Below are 17,148 nucleotides of genomic sequence, written 5' to 3'. Positions count from 1 at the left end.
ATTACAACTAAATAAAAAGACTTATTGGTAATTTTTAACTTGCGTTTATTTGACATTTCTTTAAATGAGGAACCGCCATCACCCACTTTTGAAGGCTTCTCAAACAAATTTGTGGTTTTACAAGAATGATCTTGTTTGAACAATGATGCAATATTTAATTTCGAAGACGTTGTAGGCGTTTCCAAAATATCACTAGGTGTAAAACGTTGCGAAGATTTAGGAGAAGATTTAGGACTGGACGCGAAATCTATCACTGGACTTGCAGCTCGTTTATTCATTTTAATTTTTTGTATTGCTAAATAACAAATAATTCATGTTTAAAAAGATGTACTTTTATGTTCTGGAAAACATTTATTTAAACATTTCAAAAGGTTAAAATGATTACATAAATTTTCAGCCTCATCTTCAGTTTGAAAATGTAACATCTGGTTACATGTTTCTAATGTTCCAGAATCTAATATATACTCAAAAAACTCAATTTCCTGTCATCCTGGTTCTGGTACAGCCCATTCTGCAATATACATACCAACTGTCTTGTACCCTTTTTTTTTTTTTTTTTTTTTTTTTTTTTTAAACATCTTCGCTTCCAACAAGGCTGCAAGCAGCCACTAATTAAAGTTGGAAGTTACTGTAAGAGAAAAGATGAAGATTGTAGAGCAAGATAACGATTAACGGATGATTTAAAAGATTGCAAATTATATGAATCAGGAAAGCAAGATGAAGGAAGCGAATTCCAAAGAACTGATGTTCGAGTAAAAAAACTAGACGAATATGCGTTTTTGGAGCACTTAGGAACAGTCACAGAAAAAGGATGACACTTAATTGAATGACGAGTAACACGAGAATGAATTTTAGTAGATGGCACAAGAGACGCTAGCTCTTTAGAGCAGTGCCCATTATAGTATTTGTAGAAAAGAGAAAGAGAAGCAACATTACGACGATGTGATAATGGTTGGAGGTTGGCTGCAAGAGCAGGTCCAACTATGTTTACAATGCGTTTTTGCACCTTGTCTAAAAGAGAAAGGGCATCATTAGAAGATCCGCCCCAGATATGGCAACAGTATTCCATACAAGGCCGGATTTGGGATTTATAGAGATAGAGAATAGAATCTAGAGTAAGAAAGTGGCGAGCTCGATAAAGAGATGCAACCTTAGCAGATGCTAATTTTGCAACCGATTTGATATATGGTTTCCAAGAAAGATTCGAAGTAAGAGTTAATCCAAGAAGATGAAGAGTAGGTGACTCATCGAGTACATCACCGTTCATAAATATAGGAAGATCTAAATTATTGCGATAACGATTGGCTGAAAAAAATTGAGTTTTATCTGAATTAAAGTTCACCAGCCACTGTGAGCCCCATGCTGTAGCAGAAGTGAGATCCTTTTCAAGCTCAAATGCCCCCTCCAAGCAATCAGAAGGTGTTGGTTTCTTATCACGACAAGAATAAATGGTAGTATCATCAGCAAACAATGCCACCTTAGATGTGAGAATATCTGGAAGATCGTTAATGTAAATTAAAAAAAGTATAGGGCCAAGGATAGAACCTTGAGGAACCCCTGAAGTTACAGAATAAGAAGAAGAGTGTTGTCCATCGAGGACAACTTTTATGCAGCGATTGGAAAGGAAAGATTCAATGATCTTAAAGATGTTGCCGGATACACCATAAGAAGAAAGCTTATGGAGAAGACCAGCATGCCAAACTTTATCAAACGCTTTTGAAATGTCAAGAGCGATGGCCTTAACCTCTCCACCTTCATCTAATGCATGAAAAAACCTGTCAGTTATTACTGTTAGCAAATCAGCTGTAGAACGAGAAGATCGAAATCCATATTGATGGTCAGAAAGTAAGTTATTAGATTCAAGATGAGAAATTAAGTGTTTGTTAATTAAAGATTCAAAAACCTTGCTTATGATAGGAAGAAGACTTATGGGACGGTAGTTAGACAAATCAGATCGCTCCCCAGAATTTTTGAAGATAGGGATAACAGATTTTGGGGGGAAATAAACAATAGAACTACCCGAGTCAACCCAGTGAGCTGGAACTACTGTTTTGGTTGGTTGATTTTTTTCAATTATCACAATAGTGCTGAATAGTCTAAAGAAAAAATTTTCTATTTATTAAAATTTTTATAGAATTAGTATGTTAGGTTTCTACCACAGCTCAAAACACAATTTCAAAACAATATAATCCATTTTTAAAAAAATAATTTTATAAAAACATGCAGCTCAGAACTATTATGAAATGTCAAAACAGCATCACACTCCAAATTTATGTATTTTTACTTGGGGTGAGTGATTTAACAAACTGTTAGAGCTGAAAAAACAGCTCCGAAAACTATAACTTAAGAACTGAGATATTAAATCAGCTATGAACACAAATAAACAAATTTATTATCATTTAAAATTTGCACAATTTAATAAAGGGATAACAAATCGATCATCTTCATGCATCAAACAAACACATTTTCTTAATACAATGTCTACATCATCTATTTTCTCCAAAGGATGTTTATCTTTTTTCATGACGAATATGTTTAGTTTATTAGAATCAATAAAATCTGTGAAAAAATTATCTAGCTCAGCCTTTTTAAAGGCATTGTAAACCAATCTACCATTTGGTAAAATTTCTTTTATAAAGCAGACATAATTTTTGCTAAGAAACCAAGAGTTTTTAGCACAATCAAGTTTTGTTATATGAGTAGAATTTTCTTGTAATGTTCCCTTCAACTCATCAAGTTTTTTTATAATTTCTTTTAATGGATTTCTTTTACCACGCACTAGACGCTTTATAGTTTGCAAATAATTTTCAAATCGAAAACAAGAATAAGCATCAAGAGGCAATTGAAAATATTCAACATCATCAGGAAGATGTTTCAGATTCAGGAAGATGTTTCAGTTCATGGGCATTGCTTACAAAATAGTTAATTAATTCACGTGCTGAATTTAAATAAGTCTGCCTCAAATTTATATTCTCTTCGCATAGCATACGAATGGCAAGCACTAAACTTAAGAAATGCTTGTATGTTTTAGGATTTATAACATTCTTAAGAACAACAATACCAGTATATAAAAGAAATGTCCTAAGTTCAGTTGCCTTCCAACGATTAACCTCAGTCAATTCACGAGGCTGTCTTACAAACTCTGAAGGTAGCTTTCCCTTCATTTGACTTAGACGAATAGAAATTTTTATTAAGTTTGCAGCAGATAATCTTCCTGAATATATACGTGGATATGAGCCTTTGAAATAATATAAAATACGACGCACTGCACCTAAACAAACCAGATGCATATAATCTAATGGAAATTGTCTAACAAGATCTAAACTATGTATTTCATACAATGGCGTTATATTGTGATGATGACACCTGTTATCATTATTTCTTTCAGAATATTGACCAGTCCTTAGCCCATTATCAGTTCGTGAAGAAATTAAATTAGGAATTGTTGTATCATATACTATCCGACCCTGAACTGGAACCCCATAATCATCACAACGCTCACATGCATTGTAACCACTGTGTTGCACAGTTCCCTTTAAAAGACTTCGAGCCGGTGAGTCACATGGAATTGCAAATATTGAAATAATATAAAACTTTCCACATAAACTAACAGTTTTATTATGAAATTCCTGAAGTTCTTTTGAAAAATCATGCAGAAAATTAATTGCAGTTGGCTTTTCATGCCCACCATACAACGCAATTGTAAACGGATTGAAGGTAGAAAATTGAGATGTTATTAACCATAACTGGTATCCAGATGACTTGAAAATTGGAAGACCATCTACATTAAACAAAAGTTTAATTTCTTTATCAGCACAAATATTATTCTTTAATATATCTTCAAGACCTTTTCTTATACCGAGGTAGTAATATTCTCCAGCATTTAATTCAATGGTTTGAACTTTATCTAATGTGCCCAAGATGGTTCGTGAGTCTTTTGGTAGTTGATGACCATGAGATCCTTAAATCTTTAACAAATCATTGACACAAGCTTGTGTGCATTGGTGTTGCAGAGCCCAAATACGAATGTGTTCAGACAATAAATGGTCATAACTGGCATCATTAAGAGTAGAGAACTGGCATTCAATAGAAGTATCATAATCAACAGTATCATTACTTAAAGGAAAATCTATTGTCTCAGACAAGCAATTGTTATCATGAAATTCAGCAGAATTATTTTCTGAAAACAAGTCATGACTAGATTCACTATCTGATCGATGCTCAGGAAATAACTGTGAATATTTTAAAGAACAATTTTCATTTAACTCTTTGTTTGTATCACTTAAGTGCTCCTCAACCCACTCATCTTCATCAACAAATTGTGAGATTGCAAAAACATGTTTTCTGATGTTTCGCCAATAAGTAGTTCGCTCGCTTAAACGAAATAATAACTATTTGATTATAAAATTAGAGAAGGAACGTTGAGTATACCCTATTTGAAAGGTTTTAATCTAAATAAAGACTCTTGATCATATTTTAAAGCAGTTAAACAATAAACGTATAAAAATAAATGCAAGGAAATATAACATAGTTTATGTTTATGTCAATCAATCAATATTTTAGACACTTTAATAACTGCATATATATATATATATATATATATATATATATATATGTGTGTGTGTATAAATATGCAGTTATTTAAGTGTCTAAAATATTGATTGTCATATGTTATGTCATATATTATATGACATATAATATATATATACAAAAGTGAGAGAATTTACTAACAATTACAAACTGATGATGCGTAAAGGTCTACTGTCATAGTCTATGACAGTAGACCTTTACGCATCATTTTTTTAGTTTTTTCTTTAGTTCTTTCTTTATGACATAGAGAAATAACTAGAAATAAAAATAAAAATTGTATATAAATTCTAAAATAGCAGGTATAAAAGAGATTGCTTAAAAGTAAATATAGTTATTGTTTTAACAAGGAAAAAAGCTATTGTCTAGAATCTTTCTTAAGCAACACAACTCTAAGATATTTATTATCAACCATTATATTACTTATATAATTTACTATTATTCAAGTGAAATATTATAAAATCACTTTAAACATATTACAAGCTTTTGACTTAAAGCTAAGACTCATAGCTTTATAAACCTCTATTTATAAATACATATTATGATAATGACCTTATTCTCATAGTACGAAAAATTAAGGTTTATAATCTGGCTAATAAATCTAGCAAGCTTTGAACCTTATAAATAGTGTTGACCTACCTGTGGGATCTTTTTTCAGGGTTTTTTTTAATTCTTTTTTCAGAACTCTTTGATTCCATTTCGAATAATTTAAAAGAATTTAAATTTAAATCAAACAGATTAACAAGATTAACACGAGTTGAAAGTATAGCTAAGCACGTCGATAAAATAGCTTCGGTAAGCCCATGCGCATTAAAATCAAAACTTAATTCCTTCGGACGTCTATGGACGACCACGGATGTCTAATTACGAGAATGCAATGGATCAAGTAGAATTTAGACTAAGTTAGACGTCTAAGCACGCCACGGACGATTGGACCAGTTTTGCACGTCCTAGGACGTCTAGCAGACGTCCAATGTTTACTGGGCTGACAGTACATAAATCCGCATTTGTTTTATATAGTATTTATTTTCTCAAGTTAAAACTAACTTAAAACTAATTTGGTATTTATAGCATAAATTGTGAATATTTTAAATTTGTATGGATCTGGAAATATCCTAATTCATATTACGTATTGTTTTTTATTTAGCCTGGCACTCGCAATTCAATAGATGCTCCGCAAAACTTGGCTCATCCCAAGCTGTACCTTGAATATTCGACAAATGATCTTAACAAAATCACTAGGAGAGTTGTGTGTGACGGAAAAGTTTGCTTGGCTGGATTTTCAATAGTCGAATGTTTGGATTACATGTTTAGGTTGTTTTGGATTTTTAATTTGGAGTATCCTAGCGGTTTAGAGATTTTTTTAAATTTTTGCAATTTATAATATATAATTTAACTTTGGGCAAGGAAAGAATAATTGGTAGCATCAACAGTGTAGCTCGTTTTTTTCAACTTTAGCTTATATGTGCAGCACTTATTACACTGTGTTTATTTTAATTAAAATTGGCTAATACTTGGCTCTACAAGTAGCTGTGTTATTTTGAGTGCTCTTGCTACAGTTATTACATTGTATCAACTTATTTGTATAATATTTAGATGTCTAAACAATTTAGTCTACTTTAATACTTGTAATCTTGTTGCAATACTTTAATACTTGTAATATTGTTAAAATTCTTGCAACTTGTTTGCCAATTAATCATTACTATAGCAGTCATTTTGCTGTACCTTTGTTACTTTTTGTGATTTGTGAATTTATTTAATTTGTTTGATTTGATTATTATTTGGATTATTATTGTTGCTTAATGACACAATTTTGTTTTGAATGTAAGCGATTAAAACAATTCTTTAATATTGATATTTGAACCCAGAAAATATGCTCTTAATTACATTTCTTAATGGCAGGAATAATTGCCTTAATTATGTTCGATGTTGTCTGGAAATTATTCCTTAATTACAATCCTCAATGTCAGTAAAAATTGAATGAATTAAATTCCCTAATGTCGGTAAATGTCGCCTTAATTACATTCCTAAATGGCAGAAAAAATTGCCTTAATAACAAATCTAAATGTAAAAATTTCATTCAAGTTTTTATTTACGTTCAGAGGAATATAATTTTAAGGAAATTACTTACTTAATCATTTCCTTATTTTAAGGAAATGTTTTTAATGAAAACTATTTCCTTAAAGTTATATTTCCTCATTTTAAGGAAATCTTTACCAGTGCTGATTTTGAGGGATTATTTCCTTATTTTTTCCCTTAAGTATTAGGAACTTTTTTTTTGAGTGTAAATGGAATGCAATGAAAATAGCTTCAGATAATTTTGGTGCATCTATTTCTCATATAAAGTCTGTTTGCCAAACAGATTCTCAGCTGTCGAAAAAAGCCGAACTATAGGGATTTTTAAAAGTTTGGAAAAACTTATCTCTTGTAGTACATTTATCTGATTATATAGATGTTCTTGCACCGTTGAGACGCTTGAGTGTTGACTTCCAGCAAGATTTTCATGATCCTGTAAAAACTGTCCGCAGGGTGTGGCAATTTAATTGGACAATGAAAAAACATAAAGATCTTATTAATAATTCGTTATGCAATATTTCAACAGAGCAAACTATTTTAACAATTTACAAAAAATTAATTGAAAGTATAGTCTAAAAAGATAGCAATTTTATTTACAAAAACATTCCTTAAGAAAATTTTAATAAAACTAATGCATCGACGCAACACATTTATACTGATATAATGAATAGTTTAACTGCTAGTATGGATTTACGTTTCGAAGATATTAAGGTATCTCCTTTATTCTGTAATTTAATTATTCTTTTGGACATTTCTTTTTGGCCAATGAAAACTGTAATTACATTTGATGATAAATAAATAGCAGAAGTGGTTTCACATTTATAGACCTTTTAAAAAAAGGAAGAGTGTAAAACTGATGAAGTTTTTATTGAGTGAATTGTTTTAAAAAGTTATATATTTCCAATGTTAAAAAATTCATTAGGTAAATACTTTGAAAACGTGGAAAAAAATACTTGCATCAGAAATAACTATTTCTGAATGTAGAAATGTGTTAGCCGTATTTGAGTTGCTTTTTTTGTTTTACTTTCTCCAATTACAAACGCTAAAGTAGAATGAATGGCTTACCGCATTACCAGAGTAAAATCGGATTGGAGAAACAAACTATCACGTGATCGTCTTGAATCTCTTTTACGAATAGGCAAAGAAGGATGTTAAAAAAATTCAGCATCAAAAAATTTGACCCAACCCCTGCTTTGGGTGCATGGTATAAAGATAAAATAAGAAGACTATCTGCTGTTTTGCCCCTTGCTCTTTTGCAAATAGCTTACGTTAAAAAAAATTATGTTTTTTTCGAAATTAATTATATAAATAATTTATGTAATTAATTTCGAAAAATTTCTTGTGTAATTTTTTGTTTTAAATTTGATTAAATTACTTTTGTGGTTTTACTTGCATTGATTTGAAATTGTTTACAAATGTTTTCAGAATGAGAAATAAGCTGATCATAAAGTTCTACAATTTTCAAAAGTTATTAAGATATGTAAATTCCACTACTGCGGTCTTTACATTGCATAAAAATGAACCTATAAGGTCCTAAACAAACCTTAAAACAGCAGTGCAGCAATGATAACATTTTTTGTAAACATATTTTGTATGCATGTAAACTATGTTACGGAGGAATCATTGCCCGTACCGTAACATTTTTTTATATGTGAAAAAGGCAGCTATTTTCTCCACGTTTCATGTAGGGGAGAAAGTCTGGGATTTCAAACACCTCTTCAAACTTTTCTCTCTCTCTCTAAAAAAAATTAGTTTAGTAGTTTATTGTCAGTTAAGTTTAGGTACAGAGTAGCATGCTTGTCATAACGTTCAAAAAGTTTTTTAATGAAACAGTTATTTCTACGATTAGAACATTTTGCGCTGAGAGTTTCGTTCTCACAAATTAAAAATAATGAAATTGATTGTAAGATTGTGCTCCGCGATGAAGATCTTAAGAATGTTTATGTTAATGGAATTTTGTAAAAGGTTATTATATAGAAGTAAGCGATAATAAAGGTTGTTTTACTTCATCGAAATGGCGACGAAGATAAAAAAAAATAAAAGACTTAGATTTAAATAAACATTATACCTACCATGTCTATAAAAACTTTAATCTACCAAACTGCAAGTAAGTTGTTCTCTAGCTGGAAACGCTACATTAAGTGACTCGTGTTACTATGCGATTCACTCATAATTACAGATGATAAGATAAAACTTTCGTTACTTCTTACTTTAATTGGAGATAACACTTACGAAATTTATGAAAACATTATACCGCAAGATACGCTGATCACATACCAGCAAGCTGTCGAAGCTTTTAATGCACACTTCAAACCCCAAGTAAACCCGAGCTATGAAATTTTCATCTTCCGCAAAATGGCTGAACATACAGATGAAACCACTCAGCAGTTTTTCGTTCGATTACACGAACAAGCTCTTAAATGCGAGTTTGCCGATAAAGATAAAGAAATTAAACAACAAATTGAGCTTAGTACAAACATTTTAAAACTTCTAAAATACAGTTTTCAAAATCTTAACAAAACTTTACAAGGTTTGTTAACTACTGGAAAAACATTCGAACTGATAGAAAATCAAATAGAAGAACTGGAATAGAAGAAAGAAACGAATAAACAAAGCGAAGTAAATACAGTAAAGAAAACAAACTTACCACCAATCTGTTAAGAACCACGTGAGATTATAAATAAGTTGCTGAAAAAAATTTGTTATCGATGTTTAGCTTTAGGGAAAATTTGCTACTCCTGCGGGAAAATGGGACATTTTGTAACAGTCTGTAATAGTAAGAAATAAAAATATAGAAAATATACCAATAACCGTTTTAACCTTTACCTAACGGATTTTATTTAGTAGTTCTCATAGACCAAACATCAAAATTTCCGATTGTCGATATTATAAATGATACATTCGCTGACCTTCTTATTGATTTTTTACAGAAAACGATTGCAGTATACGGAATATCAAAAAAAAATTTCATCGATAATGGACCACCTTTCACTTCGTTCAAAATTAAAGATGCTTTTTAACAAACTGAATAGTGAACATAAACGAATCACGCCGCTTTGGCTGCAAGCTAACTCACAAGCCGAATCATTAACGAAATCACTGATGAAAACAATACGAGCAGCACACATTAAACGAAGAGACTGGAAAAAACAGTTAAATAACTTCCTGTTCTCCTACCGTACCGCTCCCTATTGCTCAATTAGAATACCACCATCTATACTTGTGTTCAATCGCCTTACAGATTTCACAATACCCTCCTTTCAGACAAGGGTTGATTAATAATAAGAAAAAAGTACAAAACTCTTTTTCAACTGCATTATATAGACTACCAAGTGGTAATACGAAATAAATTGAAAAATATTTAGAACAGTAATTAGAAATGGTAAGAAATAAATAACTATACTCAATGGGGGACTTCAATATAAACTTTTTAGACATAAAAACTGATGATAAAGTTAAACGATTTATAAATATTCTTTATCAATATAGTATACTACCATTGATTAACAAACTAACTCGTGTTATTCATCAAACTAAATCACTCATAGACTGTATCTTTACTAATAATTTTTCAAAATATAACACTCAAAATGGTATAATAAAAACCGATGTAAGTGATCTACTATTTGAATTAGAAGTAATCTTTATTAACCGATGCACAGTGGGCCAGAATGCACTTTTACTGGACAAAATTCATAACTAATTTAATATTAGAGCTATATTCACTAAAATTAGTATGAGTACTAATATGATGTCTGCGCTTTTTATGAAGGTAATATTTTTTTATTTCGTTGCTATGGATACCTTTATTTTGCTTAGCAACAACCTACTTTTGTTATCTGCAGATATTTTATAAGTGCTTTATTCACTAAATTTGGCATGAGTACCAATATGAGATCACACTTCTTACAAAAGTGATAATTTTTTAAATTTAGTTGTTATGGATACTTATATTGCTTAGTTACCGGATACTTTCCTTAGTTACAAAGTGGTAAATTGATATTTGAATATCTTATCGGATTTTTGACCCACCTATATTGAATAAAAATTGAGTATTTAGGTAAATAATGTTTTAGGAATAATAAAAGCAAAAAATAGTGCAAGAAAACGTTATCAATTTTAAATTACATCAAAAAATTATAAAACAATAATATCGTTTGAAGATTGTTTAAGTAATTGTAAAACATCTGAAGGAAATGCTTTATGATTTGTTTGGTGTGATGTTGATTTACGCAATGATGAAATAACAGGATCACTAGAAACTAGGAGTCTATTGATAAGATCAGTATTTGTTGCTTTTCTGGATGTTTTTCGGCTGAATTTTTTGCGATAAGATTTAAAGTCTTTATTTCTAGCCTCTTGAGCTTCCTCTGACATAAGTCCGATGGGTAATGTAAGGCTTTTAATTATGTCATGTCCATGTATCAATACTTTGTGAACTGATTGAGCCATGTAATACCATGGATAAAGGGACACATATAGTCAAAAGTGTCAAAACAATAATCCTTGAACTTTAAGCAGTCTATTTCCTATCCTGAAGAGAGCGTTACCAAGATAATGTAAATTCTGAATATAAGGTTTTGGTCAATACCCAGAATTTCAGCTGTTTGTTCATATGCTGCACAAGCACGCCTTGAGGTATTGCCATCATTACTTGTTCCAGAACCACCAGTTTAAGGGAAATCAACAACAAGTCCCATTTTGTTCATAAAATCAGTCTGAATCTTTTGTTTAGCTACAGATGCCTTTTCTTTGTGTTCTTTAGATCTTGCTTGCCACTTTCTTGTTTCTTTTTTATATGCAATGTGCAATAACATCTCAAAAAATCGAATCCATGCATGAAGACTGGAAAGACCATATTTGAACTCTCTGTTAGTATAATCTATATTAAGGATATCAAGACTATTCATATTTTTTGGAGAGACACCACACACTGAACAGCATTGGTATGAGTTATTTTTTCCAGATAATATTGTTTGAACCTTCCCATCAATCATTGTAAGTTCAATAATACAATTCACTTCAATAGAAGATCCGCAAACCTCTAATAAAATCATACCCAAGCTTTCTATCTCACTTTTAATGTACTGATCTTCTTCAATCACAGATTCCTTGGATTCCATTTTGTATGCAAATCTTATGGGTCTACAATAGGCTGTGGAGGACGACTTTCGATTTCTCTAAATAGGCTGTGGAGGACGACTTTTGATTTCTCTAAATAGGCACCTTTTCGATGCTGTTGTTAAATCCAATCAAATCCAATGGGACAAGACAAGTAATAAATAATGATTCTTCACGCTTTAAATCTCTGTTAATGTCGGGTTCTGATAAAACTTGTTTATAAATGCTTTGGTTAGTAGCACCATCAAAACCAGCCTTACACGTTAGTGTCATTGTTTTTATTGCTTTGTCGTTCAATATCAAGTGCCTTAGCACAGGTTCCTGAACTGCACAGATTCTTTGCAAAGTATGAGTCATTAAATCTTTTAAAGGAACTGAAGCTGAATAGTCCTCCAATGTTATGTTTGCAGGATAACATTTCAATTTTGCATCTCTGACATCATTGTAAGCGGGGTAGATGTTATATTCTTTCTCCAAGGCTCCGCTTCTAATCAATTGATAGGAAGCTTTTGTCAGACTTGCATCAATTATTAAAGCCAGTGCTTCGTCTGCTGAATATTTAGTTGCTTTATCTGTATTTGATATATTTAAAACATTCTTGGCAGCAATAACAACAGATTCATCTCTAAATTTTTTATTAGCAGCAAAAAATAATTCATTGGATGAATGAGATTCAATTAAACAAGATACAGGCCGTTTTTTAGTTTTATTAGAACTATTATCAAATGCAACTGGTTTTCGACCACGTCTACTTGCAGTTGGCTCATTGTCTTTTTTTCTGACAATTAAATATTCATTAAGCTAGTTCACAAACTTCTTTTCAAAATTTTTCACAGTATAGTTTGCAGATTTCCACTTTTTTTTATACAAGTAAACAAATCGTTAAACAGCATGTCTAAAATCAACGTCTTTAAAATCAGCAAATTTTGGCTGAATAAATTTTAATATATCTTCAGTAATATTTTGTTTTGAAATACTAAGATTGTTTTTTTGGAGAAAATTATGAATGTCTAAGTTTAACAAAACCATATCTAAATAATTATTGTAACAAGTATTTTGTATTTAAAAGTAAAATGTTATAATATATATGCCGCCTGGACTACTAATACTTGTTAGTAATTAAGTTACTACAAGTGTTAGTAATTAAAATTAAAAGTAATTAAATTACTGTCAGTGTTAGTAATTAAATTACTAACAACTACCGAAAATATGTTGTTGCTATGTTATGCAAAGTAAGGTATCCATAGTAACCAAAAAATGTTAACCTCATAAGAATTCTGAATCTCATTTTAATACATACCCCCAATGTTGTGTATTTAGCGCAAGTAAAATACTGTTAAAACAACGTTAATGTAAAAATGAGTAGTTGCTATGCAAAATTTAGTACCATAGCAACCAAGTTAAAACATACATAAAATCTGAACGGAGATTTAAGGGGACGAGCAATCAATTAAAACTCTATTGAAGCATCATATAGCTCAAATAAATATAAGACAACACATGGCAAATTGTGGTAATTATTAGTTATTGTGCGGCAAAAAATAAGTTTCTTAAGAAATTTTTTTTTTTAATCTGTGATTTTCAAAGTATAACTGAGATAACATGCTTTGACAAATTTATTTCACACATTGGTTTTTCTTATCTCTAAATACTCTAGAATAACATGTACTAATTTTTTGTTTCAAAAAAGTAGATGTAATTGAAATATAACACAACGTTGATGTCACCGTTAATTACTTATTTATAATTTAATTTTTTTTTATTTTATCTCAATATTCAAATGCTTAGAGTCCTGGTAACTAAGGGATTTAATATAAATAAATTATCAATAGATTTCTCCTAACATATGTAGATACTAAAATTAAATAGGTTTTCAAGATTAGACAACTAAAGTTTTTCCCATTTTGTCCACCTACTGGCCCACTGTGCGATGTAAGTGATCTACATATTGAATTAGAAGTAATCTTTATTACCTCTAATTCAATATGCAAAGAAAAATCTGAAGGGATACCAAACAAAATAATGTATATAAAAAAAAGAAAAAGAAATAAAAGTAGTATTAAAATTTCTCGCGGTCACTTATCGCTATTACACTGGCAACAACTTATTAACTACAAAGACGCAAATAAATCTTATGAACATTTATCTGTGAGTTCAGTAATTCTTATGAAAAAGCATTTCCAAAACAAGAAAAAAGAGTCAAGCTCAAAAACTTACAAAGTCCATGGATTTCACAAGGCCTCATCAAATCTTCCAAGAAAAAACAAAAGCTCTACGAAAAATATTTCAAAAAAAACAACCTACAAAGTGAACAAAAATATAAAAGTTATAAAAACCTTTTTGAAAAACTTAAGAAACAAGCTAAAAAAAATTATTATTCAAATCTTTTACAAAATAATATTGCTAATAATAAAAAAACACGAGATGTTATAAAAAAAGTAATAGGAAAGAAAAGATTGATCCAGGTAATATCTGCCAAACCATTTAAATATCGATAACAAAAACATTGTTATTAATGATCAAAAAAAGATTGGTGAAAGTTTTATCAATTATTTTTTCAAACTTTGGAAACACACTAGCTAATAAAATGACTCAAAGTAAAACAATATTCAAATCATATTTAAAAGAAGTGGATTTTGTAATGGACGAATTTGACTTATCTTCTGATGAGCTTCGAAACGCATTTAAAACAATACAATCAAAAAAGAGTCCTGGCCTTGATTACATAAGCTCCCAGGTGGTTAAAGAAGTTTATGATGTTATTGAATGTCCCCTATTGTATATCTTTAATCTGTCATTAAAAAGTGGAGTTTTTCCTGAACACATAAAATTAGAACACGTAGTTCCGATATATAAATGCGGAGATAACTCTACGTTATCAAACTATAGGCCTATCTCCATACTGTCATGCTTCTCGAAAGTACTAAAACGCATAATGTACAACAGACTTATTTTATACCTCCAAAATCACAATATCCTTTTTAATAAACAATGCGGATTTTAAAAAAGACCATTCAACTGAACATGCAGTTATAAAGTTAGTTAACGAAATTTTGAATGAGTTTGATAAAAATTGATATACACTCGGAGTACTTATCGATTTGTCAAAGGCGTAATTATGGTTTAAAAATAAAAATCTAAAATGGTTTAAATGCTATCTAAGCAATCGTAAACAAGCTTTATATTACAATAAAACTTACACTTCCCTTGAAACCATTACTTGTGGCGTTCCCCAGGAATCTATTCTAGGTCCTTTGCTTTTTCTTGTCAATATTAACGACATATTTTTATCTTCTTGTATACTGAATTTTACGAAGTAGTTGCAAAATAATATAAGTGTTAAGTGCAAGCATAAGTGCAAACATGCATAAGTGCGATTTAGTTTTAAGAGCTCCAAAGCTGTGCACTTTTTTATAATAAATGAATAAAGCAAAAAAGCAAAAATATACTGCCAAGCGACGTTTCAAGGAATTTTTGTAGGACAGTGCGTGCTAGAAGGTCTGCCCCCTCCCAACCTATTAGGGTCCAAAAATCTCAAAAACCTTTAATTAGGCACGGTTGATGCGTTATGGTGCGCATATGCCAGAAGTTTTTAGAAATATCAGAGATTTTAAAATGGCTGCGGTTCTTAGCTACATAATCTTTTTTTATATGGCAACTATTTTTTTAAGTTTATTTTTGTAAAAATTTTTGTTGCAACCATATTATTGATCTGTCTCAATAAACAAATGTCTTTTTTTTATTAGTAAATAAATAAAATTGAGGCTAAAGAGAGTGAACAATCCAAAATGTGGACTGTGCATATGTTTTTTTTAATTTAATAACATGGCATGTTCTACATAAGCATGTTTTACAAAAGCATGATACAGGATGTTTTACATAAGCATGTTACATGCTTATGCAAAACATTTATATTTCTAGTAAATATATTGCTTTTGAATGTTGTTGTTGTTGTAATATTGAGTGATTTTTTTATTTTTTTGAAATAAGCTTTGAGAACTTTTAACTGCACAAATTAAAAGTGTTTTTTTTTTTTTTCATTATTATTATTATTTCTTTTATACTTGACTATTTTTTAGTTGTTGCTTAAATTTAATTTTGCTGTAAAAATATATTTTAAAATTAGGTGTATAAAAATGTAATAAAGATCGAAACAGCTTTCTGTTTGTATATATAAACCATATATATGGTTAGGTTTTGATGGCTATTGTTATTTTTTTGATTTAGGAATACTTTTTAAACCCTTTTTTGAAGAAAGAATTGATATATGGCAAATAATTTTTTATACTCATTATAAATGGATTCGCCTCCTTGTTTGTAGTATACCTTGTTGTTTGTACCTTGTTTTTATTAATATATATATATATATATATATATATATATATATATATATATATATATATATATACATATATATAAATATATATATATATATATATATATATATATTTATAAATAATAGATATATATATATATATATATATATATATATATATATATATATATATATATATATATATTAGGTACGTGGAAATCGCGATTTACGGAACCAATTTTTATGCTAAAAATTTGGTTCTCGTTTTTTTAACTCTTTTTTAGACAGCGTGAGACAGACGTAGTTTTGTGGAGTTTCTTTTTAGAAACATATATACACATAGATACTTTTTGGAAAGAAGAAAAGCTAATCTTGATTTTTAAAATACTTTTATGCATGGTTACTAATTTTTTATGGGAAATTTTGCTCTGGAATATTAGGTTGATGTTCTCTCATGAATTTGTGGTCAAAGAAATGTAGAGTTTGCCTTTTTTATTATTAAAATAGTTTGCTTCATGCATTTTCTGTGTACATGCCAAATTTCAACGAAAAATAATTATAAGCAATTAGTTTATTTAGTGTTATACCAAGTATACCACTATTTTCAGGTAGCCTTAGGCAAACGGTATTTTGATGTGGTTCTTTTTAGAAACATATATAAACCTTGACAACTTTTGAAAAGAAGAAAGCTTTGGCTTGATTTTTATATAAATATTGTGTATTGCTACCATACTTTTTTATGGAGTATTTTGCTGAGAATTTTGCATGAAAATTTGGTTGATGTTTTCACTTGGATTTGTAGTCCAAGAAATGTAGAGTCCGCTTTTTTTATTATTAAAATAGTTTGCTTTATGCATTTTCTATGAACATGCCAAATTTCAACGAAAAATAATTATAAGCAATTATTCTAATTAGTGTTGGACTTTAGGTACCTAATTTCGGTTTTTCTGTTTGTTTATTTTTTGTTAAGCGAAATCCGGGTGGGGCCGAAATCCGGATAAAGGGGCGATTTAAATAAAAATCTTATTTTAAATTATTTTAATTTATAT

At 29.9% G+C, this 17,148-nt stretch overlaps 1 protein-coding gene across 1 annotated transcript in view; it reads right to left on the bottom strand.

Moving 5' to 3' along the window:
• The window catches only part of LOC136077882 (uncharacterized), a 2,836-nt gene extending 2,313 nt beyond the window's left edge, over nucleotides 1-523 (bottom strand). Inside the window, exons 1-2 of the mRNA XM_065792110.1 lie at nucleotides 386-523; nucleotides 44-295 (exon numbers count right to left, since the gene is read on the bottom strand). Of these exons, the coding sequence (XP_065648182.1) occupies nucleotides 44-295; nucleotides 386-425 (292 nt within the window). The 5' untranslated portion in view covers nucleotides 426-523. The remainder of the gene's footprint in view (nucleotides 1-43; nucleotides 296-385) is intronic.
• Nucleotides 524-17,148: the final 16,625 nt, after the last annotated feature.

The sequence above is a fragment of the Hydra vulgaris genome, chromosome 03, assembly GCF_038396675.1.
Source record: "Hydra vulgaris chromosome 03, alternate assembly HydraT2T_AEP".
Lineage (NCBI taxonomy): Eukaryota > Metazoa > Cnidaria > Hydrozoa > Anthoathecata > Hydridae > Hydra > Hydra vulgaris.
This window is presented reverse-complemented; position numbering and strand designations above follow the sequence as displayed.